The following is a 15,227-nucleotide window of genomic DNA, read 5'->3' as shown; positions in this document are numbered from 1 at the left end:
CGTTATTGACAGCGCCATTACCGTGTTGTGGCGTGCGCTCCTGTACCTTGCTTAAAAGCGATGTCCGAATATTGCTTGTAGGAAAAAGTACGCCTCTGTCATCGGGGACGCGCCTAGTTTCCTGTAGTCTTCTCGACCCGGACTACGCACAGGTGGAGTGTCGTCCTAACGTTTTTTAACGAATAAACTTGTCGGGCCAGTGATACAGAGTAAGTATGCCTTTCAGTAAAATGTTTGTAGCAATGATTTCACTGAAAAATCCAAAACTGAAATAAATGTTGCCAGCTAACTTCCGAAAATCAGGAAGTCAAAAACCAGCTAAAACGTATACCTTTACATTTTAATTCATTTTTATTTGTCGTATTATTCATTGAAAAGATATTAAAACGCGTAAAGTTTTGATAGGGCTTTTTATGTTAATGCATATTTTCAACAACATCAAAAAAAACTTTTGGTTTATTTGATTGAGGAAGTGCTTCGCTTGCTACAATGTAGCCTAAATGTTGAGTTCGTAGTAAGCTATTTAACGGGTTTTTTTAAATGAAAGTTAAGTTTGCAAACGGCGCATGATTGTACTGGCAATGAAATTCAATTTGCATTCACTTTGTAAGTACAGTGGTCTGACCAGTGGTACCGTTATTTTGCTGCAGGTGTAACTGTACCGTCGTTGAATTAGTTGGTAGTTTCACATCAATTCTGATGCATTAGAACAACGCAGCAATAAAAGAGGACCTATTTATACATTCATGCTAATGTTAAAATACCAATATCGCCGATGGTTTAGGAATTAATATTTATATTGAACCTTAACCAGAGTCCAGAAGGAAGCTATTCACGTGACGTCCATCGGACATAAACGACGGGCTTCCACTCCAGTTCCTATGGACTGATGTGTCCACTATGTAGTACCTACGCAGTTAAAGCTACTGAACTACAGAGCTAGTTTTGTGCTTTTGTGTGGAGTTAACAGTGTACAACAAACGGGTCAGTGTTCTCAGCTTTCTGTGTGACAGAACCAGAATGAGCAGGGTTGGCAGTTAGTGATCATTGGTTAAATTTATAAAAAGAAAACGAGAAATAGGACGCCATGTCTAAAAATAGTCTGTGTGCACGTACTTTCATTAAGTCACTGTGTTGTTACCTGCAATTAGACCTACCCAGATAAAGTGCACATTTAAAGAGCTAGTGCTAAAGCATGATGTTTGTATAGTGATTACAGTATAGCCTATAGTATATCACAACGCATCTGGTTGTGCATGTATGCATTTACTGTTCTCAGTGTTCTTTTAAGGAGGAAGTTTAGGGCTCAGCAACACTTTTTTTTTTTAGAAAGCGCATGAACAATGACCTACAAATATCTGCAACAGCTTGTTGGACTTGCATGCTGAGTATGTTGGAAGTGTATTTGGAATAAGAGGGTAGCTTTATATTTGCTACTGTTAAGCTTGGATATTGTTTCTCCCCTCTCTGTAGATGTGGAAGTCAGTGGTGGGACACAATGTCAACGTGAAGGTGGCCTCAGAGGGCGACGACTGGGAGACAGATCCTGATTTTGAGGTGAGATGGATTATCAGAACAGAAGGGGAGAGAAGGACAAGGCAGATCCAAGGGAGCGGCCTACCCAGCTCCTTCCTCTGTGCATTTGTGCCTAATTCATTATTCTACTTCCTCTTGTATGTATATATGTATGCATGTGCCTGTATTTTCAGAGCCTTTGGTCTTACCAGTCATCTACCTATTTTGCTTCCTTTATTTTACGTTGACAGCTTTTACAGTACTGTATGGGAGACTGTGCAGTGATCTGCAGGGGTACTGTGTGTGTGCGTGTTGGCATATGTGGCAGTGCTGAGTGTGTGCCGTGCAGTGATCTGCAGGGGTACTGTGTGTGTGCGTGTTGGCATATGTGGCAGTGTTGAGTGTGTGCCGTGCAGTAAGCTGTGGGGCTGTGTGTGTGTGTGTGTTGATTGACCTGTCTGCGTTTCAGAACGACGTGTCAGAGCAGGAGCAGCGATGGGGCTCCAAGACCGTCGAAGGGTCTGGTCGAAAAGAGCACCTGAGGTAACACATACTGCCCACTGAAGAATCTAAGATTGGTGTGTGTGTGTGTGTGTGTGTGTATCTGTGTAGATTATAATGAGAAGTGTGAAATTAGTTCAGGAAGCTGACACACATTAAAACATCCTTTCTCTTTGTGTATTTGATTGTTGTACGGATGTTAGAACAGGGCAGGTAATTTATAGTAAGGGTGTAGAGTCAAGCAGTCCGTAATTATAATTAGAAAACAAACAAAAAAAGGTTTCTTAACATTGCGGTGTCATAAATTGTAAGACAGTTTCTTGAAATTGTGGCATCATGGAAACCGCTACATAAATGTGTTGATGCTGGAAACAGGAAGAGGAAGTTGAGGAGGTAGACAGTGTGGTGCAGAGCCAAATAAGGGCTTAATGCAGCAGCAGGCTGAGTCAGTTCTGGCTGCTCCTTCCCTTTGTGCTGCACACATGAATTAGAGGTCTCATGTACTGCCTGTCAAGTGATGTCATTGTGTCTCTCTCCTCTATACGTAATTGCCTGAGCTTTGTATTGCGCGTGATGTGAGATTCTCTACTAGTGGTATAGTAGTGCTCAAAAGATGTTGTGTTTTCTCTCCTTGGGGTATACTAGGCCCTAGGTAGGGGCGGTGTGTGTGTGGGTATATATGCCCTGCTCTTCTTGCTGCATTGAGCTCAAGAAGAGGTGTATGTATTTTTTGTCCTATTGATATAGTACGGCTTAGGTAAACGTGCTCATATGTCTGTATACTGCATGTGTGTTTCTGTCATTGAGGGTAGGGGTCAGTTTTGGTGTGTGTGTGTGCATGGTTGTGTGTGGAGTGTGTGTGTAAGAGTGTGCATGTGTGCGTGAGTGTGTGTGCAGGCATATGCATGGGTGTGTGTGTGTGTGTAGGTATGTGTGTTTGTGTAAGCCTGTGTGTGTGTGTTTGTGTAGGCATGTTCATGGGTGTGTGTGTGTGTGTGTGTGTAAGCGTGTGTGTGTAGGTGTGTGTGTGTGAGCCTGTGTGTGTGGGTGTGGGTAAGCATGTGTGTGGCTGTGTGTAAGTGTGTGTGTAGGTGTATGTGGAGGACTCAGCTTGTCTCCTCTCTGGGCAGTGTGGCGGAGCTCAGACAGAAGGTGTCTCAGGAACACGAGACAGGGAAGAAGAAGGAGATGGAACAGGCCCCAAAGGCCTCGTACGGGTATGGAGGAAAGTTTGGGGTGGAAAAGGACCGCATGGACAAGGTCAGGCTCCAAAAACAAACGCATAAACCAAGAAGCCTGTAATCAAGAACAATTCAGTCATTATAATTACCCTGATTACTTAACTCCTTTAGTGACAGCTCAGTATATGTGAGTCAAGGCATGTGCCCATGTTGGTGTATGCACCTGACGTGTGTATGTGTGTTTTTGTCCGAGGTGGAAAATCCAGGTTCAGAAAATAAAAGTCCTCCCCAGTATTTTGTTCCAATCACCAGGATTTGATCATGAGCACAATTCTTCAGCCAGGAGGATAATTAAATAGTGAAATCAGCTGACTGAGTTAATGGGTGGAAGAAACACATGGCAGGACTTTTACTTTCTGACCCCTGGACTTTCCGCCTCTGGTTTTTTGTTTTTATGCACGCGCCCGTGTGTGTGTGTGTGTGTGTGTGTGTGTGTGTGTGTGTGTGTGTGTGTGTGCGTGTGCGTGTGCGTGTGCGTGTGCGTGTGTGTGTGTGTGTGTGTGTGCGCGTGTGCGTGTGCGTGTGTGTGCGTGTGCGTGTGTGATTTCCCAGGTTGCTGTTGGGCACAGCTACGTGGCCCAGGTGGATCAGCATTCCTCCCAGACAGATGCGTCTCAGGGCTTTGGGGGGAAGTTCGGAGTGCAGAAGGAGCGAGTGGACAAGGTGAGAGCCTACCGGTGCCCGCGCCCATTTTGCTTTGGACCACACATCTTGGATTGGTCTAATTGATTGGATTGCTAACACATGTACAAATATGTAGTGAACAAAAATAATCACTGCCGTCTTTGTCACGAATGGTGATGAACATATTTGGGGGAAGATCTGTGTCCGATTCCAGGTCCTGGAATCGTGGAATGGTTGCACCATTGTGACACGTTCACATTCATTTATTTGATCCTCCTCGGTAGCCTGCATGAAGCCATGTGTGTTGAATTAAAAAATGAGAACGTAAGAAGAACTTAAGAAATAATAAATGAGGAGAACAGGCCCTGCAGCTCATTGTTGAGCTTGTCATTCGCCTGTGGAGTGAAGTTTTGGTTCAAAGGGATTTGAGTACACTGCCAATCGAAGCAGATTTTCCGTGCGTATATAGCACTGCATGAAAAAACACCTTCACTTCAAACTGATTTCCACCTGTGCCCTCTGGTTCCGATGAAAGAACTCGGCTTGATACGGCTGCATGGTCAAACTTTGTGATCATTTTAGAAAGGTAAAAAAAACCTCAGTCAAATCTGTTCTTTTTTACTTTTTGCACGTTATTTACTTTTTTGCTTTTAAGATAAATTTCACCTAATTGAAAGTTGCTAATATTTAGAACTTTGTTAATTTGCTTGTGATGAACTGAATTTCCCAAATCTCTGAACATTTCTGTATCTTGATCTTTCTCTATGCAGTTTAGAAAGCAATGAACTGTTTGCCTTTCCTTGAGTATGACAATAACTTATGTACTGTAACATGTCTGAATGATAGCTCTTCTTGATGAGTCTGATCTTTCTCTGACTGCAGTCAGCATTGGGCTTTGAGTACAAAGGAGAGGTAGCACAGCACGCTTCACAAAAAGGTACAGTACCACATAAATCCAATTCCAAACAACTCCTCTCTCTTCAGCTCTGAGTTTCTAAAAAAAAAGGCATATCTAACTCCTGCCGCTCTGTCCATCTCTTACCTGCTCCCCTCTCCTCTGCTGCCCCAGACTACTCAAAGGGCTTTGGGGGGAAGTATGGTGTTGAGAAGGAGAAGGTCGACAAGGCAGCCTTGGGCTATGACTACAAGGGAGAGACAGAGAAGCACCAGTCACAGAAAGGTGAGCGTGCCCTCTGCTGACAGAATTGACAACTGCGTACAGTAAATGATCTCCCTGCATAGATTTTCCATTTTGACCTCGCAACCTTTCTGTTCCAGACTACTCAAAGGGCTTTGGAGGGAAGTATGGGGTTGAGAAGGAAAAGGTAGACAAGGCAGCCTTGGGCTATGACTACAAGGGAGAGACAGAGAAACACCAGTCACAGAAAGGTGAGAATACCCTCTATCGACGAAATTGACAACTGCAAATTGTAAACTGTCTCCCTGAACAGATTTTCTATTTTGACCTCGCAACCTTTCTGTTCTAGACTACTCAAAGGGCTTTGGAGGGAAGTATGGGGTTGAGAAGGAGAAGGTCGACAAGGCAGCCTTGGGCTATGACTACAAGGGAGAGACAGAGAAACACCAGTCACAGAAAGGTGAGAGAGCCCTCTACCACCAGGCTGTGAAAGTGCAAGTCTCCCATAAAGTGTACTTGTCCCAGAACAGGTGAGGACCTTGAGGCTTCCTCTGATATCCTCAACTCTAGTCTTGGGCTAAGACTCCAAATTTAAATAATCACATTTGAGGTAACATGTTGAAATGACTTGAAACAACATTTCTGCAGAGACAGTGAAATTTGCTCACCAGGAAAAAAGGGAATGCAGGTACAGTCTCTTTAATTGTATGTTCATTTTAATGATACATTATTGTTACATTTACCTCTACCATGTCTATCCTCAGACTATGCTAAGGGCTTTGGTGGGCGGTACGGTGTGGAAACAGACCGCGTCGATAAGGTGGGTGTTTGCATTTCGTAACTCCACGTCGTCTCGTTTGTTACCTCTTAAAGACACCGTTATTGACCTACCCCTGTCACAGAAGTTTTCTGCTTCTGTGACTGTTCCAGGGTCATCGTTTACACAGATCAGTTACGCTGACACTCCACTCTCTTTTTTCCAGACTGCAGCGTCATTCACAGACATGGATTCCCCCTCTTCATCCTATGAGAAAACCCAGCCGCTGGAGGCCTGTAAGTGTGCCATGTCCGCTGCCCTGAGACGCTGACCAGGGAGGACTCACTGCCTTCGTTTTGCAGCCACTGAGCGTTGTGTGTCTTGGCCAGTGCTACCCTAGACTCACAGCATTCTCAATGGTGTGTGTTTGTGTGTGTGTGTGTGTGTGTGTGTGTGTGTGTGTGTGTGCATGTGCGTGCGTGCGTATGTGTGTGTGTGTGTTTGTCCATGTGCGTGTGTGTTTGTGTGTGTGTGTGTGCGTGTGCGCGTGTGCGATGCCTCCACATATTCAGTGAGTTCCGGGGCCGGGAATCTGAGGGCCCGCTTTGAGAACATGGCTCAGTCCTCCAACGATGAGAACAGGAAGCGGGCGGAGGAGGAGAGAGTCAGGAGGCAGGCCAGGGAGAAGAGGGAGCAGGAGGAGGCCCGTCGCAGGCAAGAGGTACACACGCACTCCCAGTACTGCAGCAGTAGAGTGTGCACTAAACTCCATCTTGCAGCCATTGCTGTGAACTGACTTTGTACAGGACATAACACTGCTATAACTCGCACACAAAGCTCAGCACTCAACTCAACCCCCAATGAGAAACCTTGATAGTAGACAGCTGCGTAACTAACATACCAATGAACAGTATATGAAATGACAGCTCCGATTTTCTTTTTTCAGGAGCAGAGCAGCAGAGAGGAGAATGAAGAGCATGAAGAGCCTCCTCCTGTTCCAGTTACCGCAAGGACCCCAATGGTGCCCAGGCCACTGCCTGAACCTCGCAGAGAGGAGCCTCCTCCTGTTCCAGTTACCACAAGGACCCCAATGGTGCCCAGGCCACTGCCTGAACCTTGCAGAGAGGAGCCTGAGCCAGAGCCAGAACCAGAACCAGAACCAGAACCAATGCCTGCGCCACCAGAGGAGGTATATATGGTATATATGGAAAAAATATGGTATAGCTCCCCTTCCTCTGATTCTTTAGCTCTCTTCAGCTGTAGAGCTAATAAAACAAAAGTTGAATCAACAGTTATCTGAAATGGGATAAATTGGACAGAAACACAGGAAAGTCTCATTTTCTCATTACAAAAAACGACAGCAAGCAACAATGGCAACTTGAAGGCATCAGACACCTACAGTAATGATATTACCATCTCCTTCAATGGTTCTGATTTCACATGAGAGGATGCCATTGATTCTTCCAAACTTCCCAACCCAAACATTTAGCACAAACTTTTAGCTTTGAGTCAGAGTCAGTCGCAAAAGTCAAGAGGAAGGAGGCAGTGTTACAGAAGATGGACAGAATCACGAGTGTCTTACCGAGGGGGTGATGAAGTTTGACTGGGAGGATGAAAGAGCTGTAATCTTTGCATATGTGACTGGTGTTTCTGTTAGAATGTTCCAGGGAGACAGCCCTGGAGCACAAATGAACCATTTTTACTAATGCCAAAATCATCCACTGATGAGAGGTGTCCAAATGTCGGTTAGTCAGGCAAAGTGGTATCCCCTGATTTGGCCAGTTTTACATTCTGCAAGGACTTCAGTAGTCATTTGCCCGTGGAAATAATTGAGGTGTTAATTCAGCCATGTACTGGGATAAGTTTTGTATACATTATAACGTTTTTCCATATGCCTCAATGTACACTTAGACCATATATATTTAGCATTTTCATGCTCAGTCAACTTGAAAATACCAGCCTGCGTTCCTTTTTCATTTGGCTTTACGGTTGTAATTGTTAATTGGCACTAATAGCAACATAGCTTGCATTCTCGAATGAGGCTGGCCTGGGGAATTCCAGTTCCAGGGCAATCAGCTTGTCTTCTCCAGTGACACAGGACAGGCTAGTGTGAATTCCTCACCTGTTTCCGGTTGCTGTGGTTGCTATGTAAGGTCCCAAGTACAGCCAAAAACACGTGAAGCCACCTGTCCCATTCCACCAGGAGGAAGCAGAATATGAGGAGCCCCCTGCCCTGCCCATGCGCCCCGAGGACCTGCTGGAGGAGGAGGAGACCGTGTACGACCTGCCGGCCGGGCTGGAGCCTGAGGCGCCCGAGGCGCCCGAGGTGGGCGTGTACCACCAGGGCCCTCCAGCGCTTGAGAACGACTATGAGGATCTGTGCAGCGGTCTGTGCGCCACGGCGATTTATGACTACCAAGCGGGTAAGATTATTATTATTACATTACATTACATTACAGGCATTTAGCAGACGCTCTTATCCAGAGCGACTTACACAACTTTTACATAGCATTTTTACATTGTATCCATTTATACAGCTAGATATATACTGAAGCAATTTCGGTTAAGTACCTTGCTCAAGGGTACAACGGCAGTGTCCTACCCGGGAATCGAACCTGCAACCTTTCGGTTACAAGCCCAGTTCCTTACCCACTGTGCTACACTTCGTCCTTATTATTAACTCCGTTATTATAATAACGGAGTAATAATAACTCCGTTATTATTATTATTATTGTTACTATACTTAGAAGATAATAGAATCTGTATTTTTACTAACCTATTTATATTGCTGTTTCTGTGTACTAGTTCTAATTCTGTACTTTGCTCAAGGGCGTAACAGTTCTATCCCATCTGGAATTTGAGTCGGCAACCTTCTCATTTCAAATGGAGTTCATTCACCATACTGCAGCCTTGCTGCTCATGGGCATTTTTATTGGTTATTATTGGGCGTGTAGGCTGAAGGCATCCATACCTGTGGCGCTGCCATTTACTCCACCCCGAGCAGGTTCTTCAGAAAGCAGGAGTGTCACAGTGTTCAAAACCCTCTTCCTCCTTTTCTCCTCTCGCCACGCAGAGGGGGACGACGAGATCTCCTTTGTGCCGGACGACATCGTTACGAACATTGAGATGGTGGACGAGGGCTGGTGGCGGGGTCACTGCCACGGGCGCCACGGCCTGTTCCCCGCCTCCTACGTGAAGCTGCAGCAGTGAGCGCTTTGGGCTTTGCCCACCCCCCCACCCCCCCGCCCCCTGCCCCCACACTCCCCCTCTTCTCTTCCCTCATCATTCCCAAGGCTCTCTCTTCCTCAACCAGCCTGCTCTTGCATGATTTGAATAGGGTTGTGTTCTAAATTTAAAGCTTAAAACCAGGCGACACATTTGAGAGCAGCTTATAGCAACATGCTCACAAAACCTGAATATACCCTTAGAGCCCGCTCTTGCTCTTGTTTAATCAGTTGTTTTTACTTTTATTTAAAACATTTGTTTACAAACCTGCCCATACATAAGTTCTAAGGCCCTTAGCTAGTGATACATTTTTTAAAATGATAAATATTTTAAAATAAACATAAAAATATTTTTATGCAAATATTTTTATTCTCCACTATATCTTGTATATGTTATTTTTGTCATTTTTCACTTTTTATTTGGAAATAATCAGCTGCATACTTTTACAATCAAACAACGGTATAACTTTAAATAAAAATACAATGACAAATCATGAGCACAGTGCTTTCTGTTATGCTTGGCTTTCTTCCTCGTCCAGTATGGCACTGTATATCCCGGTTTAGCGTGGAGGGATTTAACTGAACTCAGCATTCGGTTGAGTGTCGAGCTGTCACGTCCTCTCTGGGTTAAGATCAGTGGGCTGCTCCGTCTGCCTTCCTCTGTTGAAATCTCCATGGTCAATAATGAGCTGCATTTGTGCCTTCCCATGCTGTCAGCAGTCTCAAAGGGTCTGTTGTGTGTCACCTCAGCCGAGACCAGTGTATGCCCACTGCCTGGGTCAGTCCCAATAATAGGTGTTGGTGGAGTGGGAGAGATTTGTTCAGCTGGATCGACCGAGGGATGACGAAATCTCCGCTGACGGAGCCAGATCCGATTGGCCAGGACATGAGGCACAGTGGGGTGTGACATCACTGACCCCAACAGCCAGTCAGCGCTCATTGGTCTGAGCTGGAGTGAAAAAGGAGGCGTCCGTCGAAGGCCAGGTCATCACTCCTGAGGGGCTCCTGTGGTGCAGTGAGCAGTATGAGGACTACGTGCACATCGAGTCTGTGGGATTTGTCTTTCTTTTTGCCTCTAAAGACAGCCTAAATCCAGATAATCCCAAAAATGTAATGACTTCACACCTATGCCTAGAGTGCTGTCTCTCCAGCTTATAAAGTAACAACTTTTTACACTGTGATTCTCACAGAGAGCGTGACTGACCTGACTGTGGGGGTGCAGTGGAAACATTCAGGGCAAGCGTTTAACGTTACCTACCTCCAGATCGTCTTCGTCAGGGTCATCCTCATCCCCGTCTTCTTCGCTCTCTGATTCCTGTTTGGTTTGACTGTAGCTGATTAGGGGGATGAGTCTGTGACGCAGCGCGTCATTCCTGAGCGAAAAGGGAGAACTTTCATCTAGAAACCTGCTTGATATTGATGGTGCCAGCTAAATAGATAGTAATGATCTGTAACAAAATTTTGATGTAGTGCTAAATATAGCGAGTCTACGAATGAACCGCATGCAGGATGACCGTTCATCCACATGCTGTTTATTTTCATTGAAACTCACCTCTGACGTCGTCTTATGCAAATTGCCTTGGAAAAGAGATGAAGTCTCAGCGTTCATATTACAGGGATACACTTTGTATATACAAACAGTATTAATTAACAAGAAATCTCATTTGAAAAATATGGCAAAATATTGCAGTATGCAGGCAGTGCTACTGCATTTTTAACTGTTACCAGTGCCAGCAGAAGCCCCAAGATGGCCAGGAAGGGGATTATGAGGTATTCTGCTCTGGGCGTGAAGGGTTGTGGGTCAGAAGTTGTGATATTACTCATGGCTGGACCTACAGTTCTGTCACAGAACAACAGCAGAGGGGTATGGATTAAATGCCACAGACTGCTATTCCTGTCACTGAAGAATTCACTGAAACTGAGTGTACCCAAATTCAGCTGAGAGCGAATACATCTCTCAAAAAGGGCAATTTTAGGGTGTCATTCATATACGGTACAGTGAGCTCCATAATGTTTGGGACAAAGACATATTTATTTTCTTGATTTGGCTCTGTACTCCACAATTTTAAATACGTAATGAAACAATTCACATTTGCTTGAAGAGCACATTTTCAGAATCAGAATCGTATTTTATTGCCAAGTACATTTACACATACAAGGAATTTGCTTTGGTCAACACACCGAGGCAGCCATCTGCAGCGCCAGCTTTTATTTAAGGCTATTTGTAAACATTTTAGTTTCACCATGAAGAAATAACACTTTTTATACATAGGCCCCCATTTCAGGACATATATAATCTAAAATTGTGGAATACACAGACAAATCAGGAAAAAAATATGCCTTTGTCCCAAACATTATGGAGCTCCCTGTAGACCATTACCCCTTTACCTACATTTTGAACAAGTATTTTAATTGAAGTGAGTATATATTTGTTTACAACAGGCTCTATGAAAGGACAAGCATATTTATAGATCATACTGAATGTTGTTGCACTACAGATCTCCAGCTGTGAAGAAAATACCATCTTGTGTATGCGTACACAACCGAGACTAATAAATTATTTTTTCCGATGCTTCAAAAGTTAAAAACAGCCTTACCTTTACGAGTCAATCATACCGCACAACAGACAGGTAAACGTTTGGCTTCCTCAGACGTTTCGCCCTACACTGGCAGGGCAGAACCCATTCGGTGGATGAAATCCACCTATTTCATTACTGGCTCCTGCAACCTGCAAAATGGCATTCCTCAGCTGGGTGTAGATGTAATACAGGCAAGATGGAAAACTTGAGTCCGCACGTGACAAAACAATAAGCAGCCTGCCCTCGCTTTACTGGTGTGTGTCTGACACAACCCTTCCTTGGTAGGGTCAGGGAATTATCAAGGGTTAATTGGCTCAGGGTTTTCTGTGTGTTCACCATAATCTGTCCATCACATTACGACAATTTAAGTGTAAAAGTTCTCAGATAATTTTTTTAGCTCCCTTTTTATCTACATTGGCTATTTTATCAAAGTGCCGAAAAGTTTGAAACGACATGCAGAGACTTAAACTGTAGATCGCTTCACAGATTCAATTCCTTTCATCAGATATTTTGTCATTTGCACGCTTCAATGAAGGAGCAAATGACAAAGAGCCAAATGTATATTATTAACCTATGTGGCAAAAAATATTTGTTGATCAGGAAGCCAAAACGTTATTTGTAGCTTATTTCATCCTGCTTCTGTTACAAGAATGACAAAATAATGAACGACATACATTTCTGTGAGTTGGTATTTGTGTTATTGTGACTTGGCAGATTAGGGCAAAAAAGTTTTTTTATCAGAACGCATGTCAATTAGTTGTCTCGCATTCCAAAGAGGCCGTATTCCATGGGTGAGCACAACCAATGCTTTACACTAATACAGAGTAAAGGAGGCAAGAGTTACTGTTAAAAGTATCAGCTAGCATGTTGGTGTTTATTTGCAGCACGCTCCCAATAGGGGGAGCTGCTATATAATTTAACACTTCTTCCTGTTTTTTTTTGTGTTGAAAAAAACTACAAGATTGCCTTTAAAAATACTCTTATGCTTCAGAGTACATAAACGGCAAACCCAAGATTTTATAGTCAGTTTAAATCTAGTTTGGAGTGGAGGCTTTCACTTGTCTTTCCTAATGTTATTTCACTTCTGATGCACACCATGTAAACCCTAAGAAACGTTATGCCGAGATACACACTTCTACAAAGACCATTTATACTAGTCTGGGCTTCCAGAAACCCACAAAACCCACCCAACCTTAAGTTTAATCTAACAAACCCTTTTTCTCATATGAAAAATATGAATACTAGATCTTGTTATAACTTCTAAAGTTCACAGAAAACAAACCCCACACCACCATGCGATGAGCCATTATCTGTAATACAATTACAACAGTTTACACAGTCAATGCACAACAACATACAAGCACATTTTACTTTTTCCAACAACATTCCTGTCACATTCTCCACGCAAGACAAAGATTTTAAAAACTCAATGGTAATCTGAAGTTTGCACAATATGACAAAAACCATTTTTACAAGTCTCTTGCCGTTGTTTTAAGGTTCGAATCAAGTCTTTTGTTGGGATCATTGTCCTTCTGCACCATCCAACTCAAGACTACCAGGCCACTCCTTTGGGCTTCTTGGCGTTGCCTTTCTTTGCAGTGCGTTTTCCCTTCAGTTTCTTGGCCTGCCGCTGGCTCATCCACACAGGGTACTGTCCGTGCTCATTCAGCTGGGTCCTCTTGTTGCGTTTGCTGTCCAAGTCCATGTTACCGGTGTCTGTGGCACAGAAAGTCATCGTCAACCTTCAGTCCAAATATGAAGTAAACCGCTCTAACCACAGCTAGGGGCCACTGCTGAACAACATCGGTTCCTGGCTGCCTTTGTTAAATAATATTACAATAGTCATATTAGTGGTAGTAATATTAGTTATTATTATGAAACCTATACACACAATATAGATGCACATTCATGGTGCTGAAATATGAATGATAATGCAATGCAAAAGTATATGAGTGCAATCAAATTATGAGTGCAAGTCAAAGCAAATACATTAATACATCTGAACCTGAATTTAAAAATGGAAATAGCAACTGAAAGAACAAGCACCAGCTACTGCCCATCCAGGTTAAACTTGCTACCCGTCTACTGCCATTAAGTCTATCAGGACATATTTTACTCCGATCAACAGCTGCAGTAAGTAAGTCGTTATTTAATTTTACTGTCTGTTTTCACACTGCTTACCATCCTCTCCGTCCATATCCACATCCGCCGCCTTCTCTTTCAGCTTCTCGGCTGGCACCACCGTGGCGATCTCCTGCACATCCTTCATGCTGATCTCGCCCTTCCCGCCCAGGCCCAGGGCTGATTTCAGCCGGGCCAGTTCTTTGGGGGCATTCTTCTTCCTTTTCTCGGCACGCATCTTCCGCTTCCATTTGCTTCGCAGGCTTTTAGCCATTTTGTGAAGATCTGGGGGGAAAAAGTAATTATCATAAACCTTAGTTTGAAAAGTAAGAGTGTTATTTATTTACCACTGAAAGGATAAGTAAATGTTTTAATTTTTTCTATTGGCGTCAATTCAATATATTTTGACATGGCTACACATTTATAACCATACGCACAAAGTGAATCCCAAAGCTTAAACTTCAACACGTTTGCATTATTTAATTAATGCACTGTACATATTTTAAACACATTTTACAGCGACATTTGCATAGACATTTGTGATTTGAATTTTAAGAAAAGTGAATTCAAGGCAATTCAGTTGCATGTTATGCATGTTATTAATAAGAACGTTTGAATACAATAACCTTTTTAGATTCTGTGATTAGCTGATTATACACCTGTGGCGTTGGTTGTCACACTGTACTCCAGGCACGGGTCTGCAGAGATTATTTTACGGAGTACAAGTAATTTTGTTCGTAAAGTAACAGGCCACTCTAGCTACCTACATTTAGCCTTTTCTTATTTTTAAGCCAATTCGACGAATGAAGAGACTGACATTGCCCCCAAATTTGTAATGTTAAGCAAGCTACTACTTAAAGAGTAAAATACCTGAAAACAATGTAAACTTTGTAACGAGCGAACCAGGAGATAGCTTTGAAACGCCATCAGCTAACCAGCTAGCTTGCAGGCAATTAGTTTTACACAGCTAGTGGCAAGTGGATTCAAACATCTCGTCTTCTATCTCGCATGTGATTTGGTGTCAGCTGCGCTTTTAATTAATTATAATTTCAATAAACACAGCACCTCTATATAGAAATATTAATAAAACAGAGAAACATACCTTCACTTCAGAGTACAGTACCTTCGGTCTTCAACACGTGCGTCAGCTGTACAACAACCGTAAGGCACTTTGGTATATGTTTACGACTTCTGTGTAGTACGTCGGTTGTACGTCAGCTTAGAGAACACAGTTCATTGGTGGATAAGCACCATCGATGCTGATGGAAGAACCAGAGCCGTAATATCTACGGTTCTGGGAAAAACTGGGAAGATAAAAGCTACACGTCGAGAACGTTGTAGTCAGATTGTAGTCCATTAAGGAACGGAATAGATAGGCATCGGGACTACACAGTGTAAATATATGAATATTTGTACGAATTTTCAGGGATCACAATTATCACGAAAGCTGGCTTTAAAACAAGCTATCAAGCTACCCAGTCTAATTGTCAGTCGTAAAAATTTGACAGTTTTGAATGACAGAAAGTT

General features: G+C 43.3%; 3 protein-coding genes across 6 annotated transcripts; 1 reads left to right on the top strand and 2 right to left on the bottom strand.

Annotated features, from left to right (window-relative positions):
• The first annotated feature begins 56 nt into the window (after positions 1-56).
• On the top strand, positions 57-9,494 carry hcls1 (hematopoietic cell-specific Lyn substrate 1). 3 transcript variants are annotated; one of them, XM_035426792.1, is made up of 15 exons: positions 57-209; positions 1,474-1,557; positions 1,985-2,058; positions 3,147-3,276; positions 3,810-3,920; positions 4,764-4,818; positions 4,951-5,061; positions 5,160-5,270; positions 5,369-5,479; positions 5,784-5,839; positions 6,003-6,072; positions 6,349-6,497; positions 6,723-6,965; positions 7,980-8,199; positions 8,850-9,494. In XM_035426792.1, the coding sequence occupies exons 2-15, from the start codon at positions 1,474-1,476 to the stop codon at positions 8,984-8,986; spliced, it is 1,662 nt and encodes a 553-aa protein (XP_035282683.1). In that variant the 5' UTR covers positions 57-209; the 3' UTR covers positions 8,987-9,494. The 3 variants fall into 3 exon arrangements, with proteins under 3 accessions (XP_035282683.1, XP_035282684.1, XP_035282686.1); XM_035426793.1 differs by lacking the exon at positions 5,369-5,479; XM_035426795.1 differs by lacking the exons at positions 5,160-5,270; positions 5,369-5,479.
• Positions 9,397-12,778, bottom strand: LOC118232146 (small integral membrane protein 29-like). Of its 2 annotated transcripts, XM_035426797.1 has the most exons (5): positions 11,598-12,778; positions 10,726-10,840; positions 10,553-10,578; positions 10,259-10,373; positions 9,397-10,005 (listed from the first exon to the last, which is right to left on the bottom strand). In XM_035426797.1, exons 2-5 carry the CDS (start codon positions 10,822-10,824, stop codon positions 9,937-9,939), a joined length of 309 nt encoding a protein of 102 aa, XP_035282688.1. In that variant the 5' UTR covers positions 10,825-10,840; positions 11,598-12,778; the 3' UTR covers positions 9,397-9,936. The 2 variants fall into 2 exon arrangements, with proteins under 2 accessions (XP_035282688.1, XP_035282689.1); XM_035426798.1 differs by lacking the exon at positions 11,598-12,778 and having other exon boundaries at positions 10,726-11,022.
• A 95-nt stretch (positions 12,779-12,873) lies between these two features.
• llph (LLP homolog, long-term synaptic facilitation factor) lies at positions 12,874-14,927 on the bottom strand. Its single transcript, XM_035426796.1, has 3 exons — positions 14,803-14,927; positions 13,761-13,985; positions 12,874-13,295 (listed from the first exon to the last, which is right to left on the bottom strand). Exons 2-3 carry the CDS (start codon positions 13,972-13,974, stop codon positions 13,132-13,134), a joined length of 378 nt encoding a protein of 125 aa, XP_035282687.1. The 5' UTR covers positions 13,975-13,985; positions 14,803-14,927; the 3' UTR covers positions 12,874-13,131.
• Positions 14,928-15,227: the final 300 nt, after the last annotated feature.

Source organism: Anguilla anguilla, chromosome 7 (genome assembly GCF_013347855.1).
Source record: "Anguilla anguilla isolate fAngAng1 chromosome 7, fAngAng1.pri, whole genome shotgun sequence".
NCBI lineage: Eukaryota > Metazoa > Chordata > Actinopteri > Anguilliformes > Anguillidae > Anguilla > Anguilla anguilla.
The sequence above is the reverse complement of the archived record's forward strand: the minus strand, read 5'-3'. Positions and strand labels throughout refer to the sequence as shown.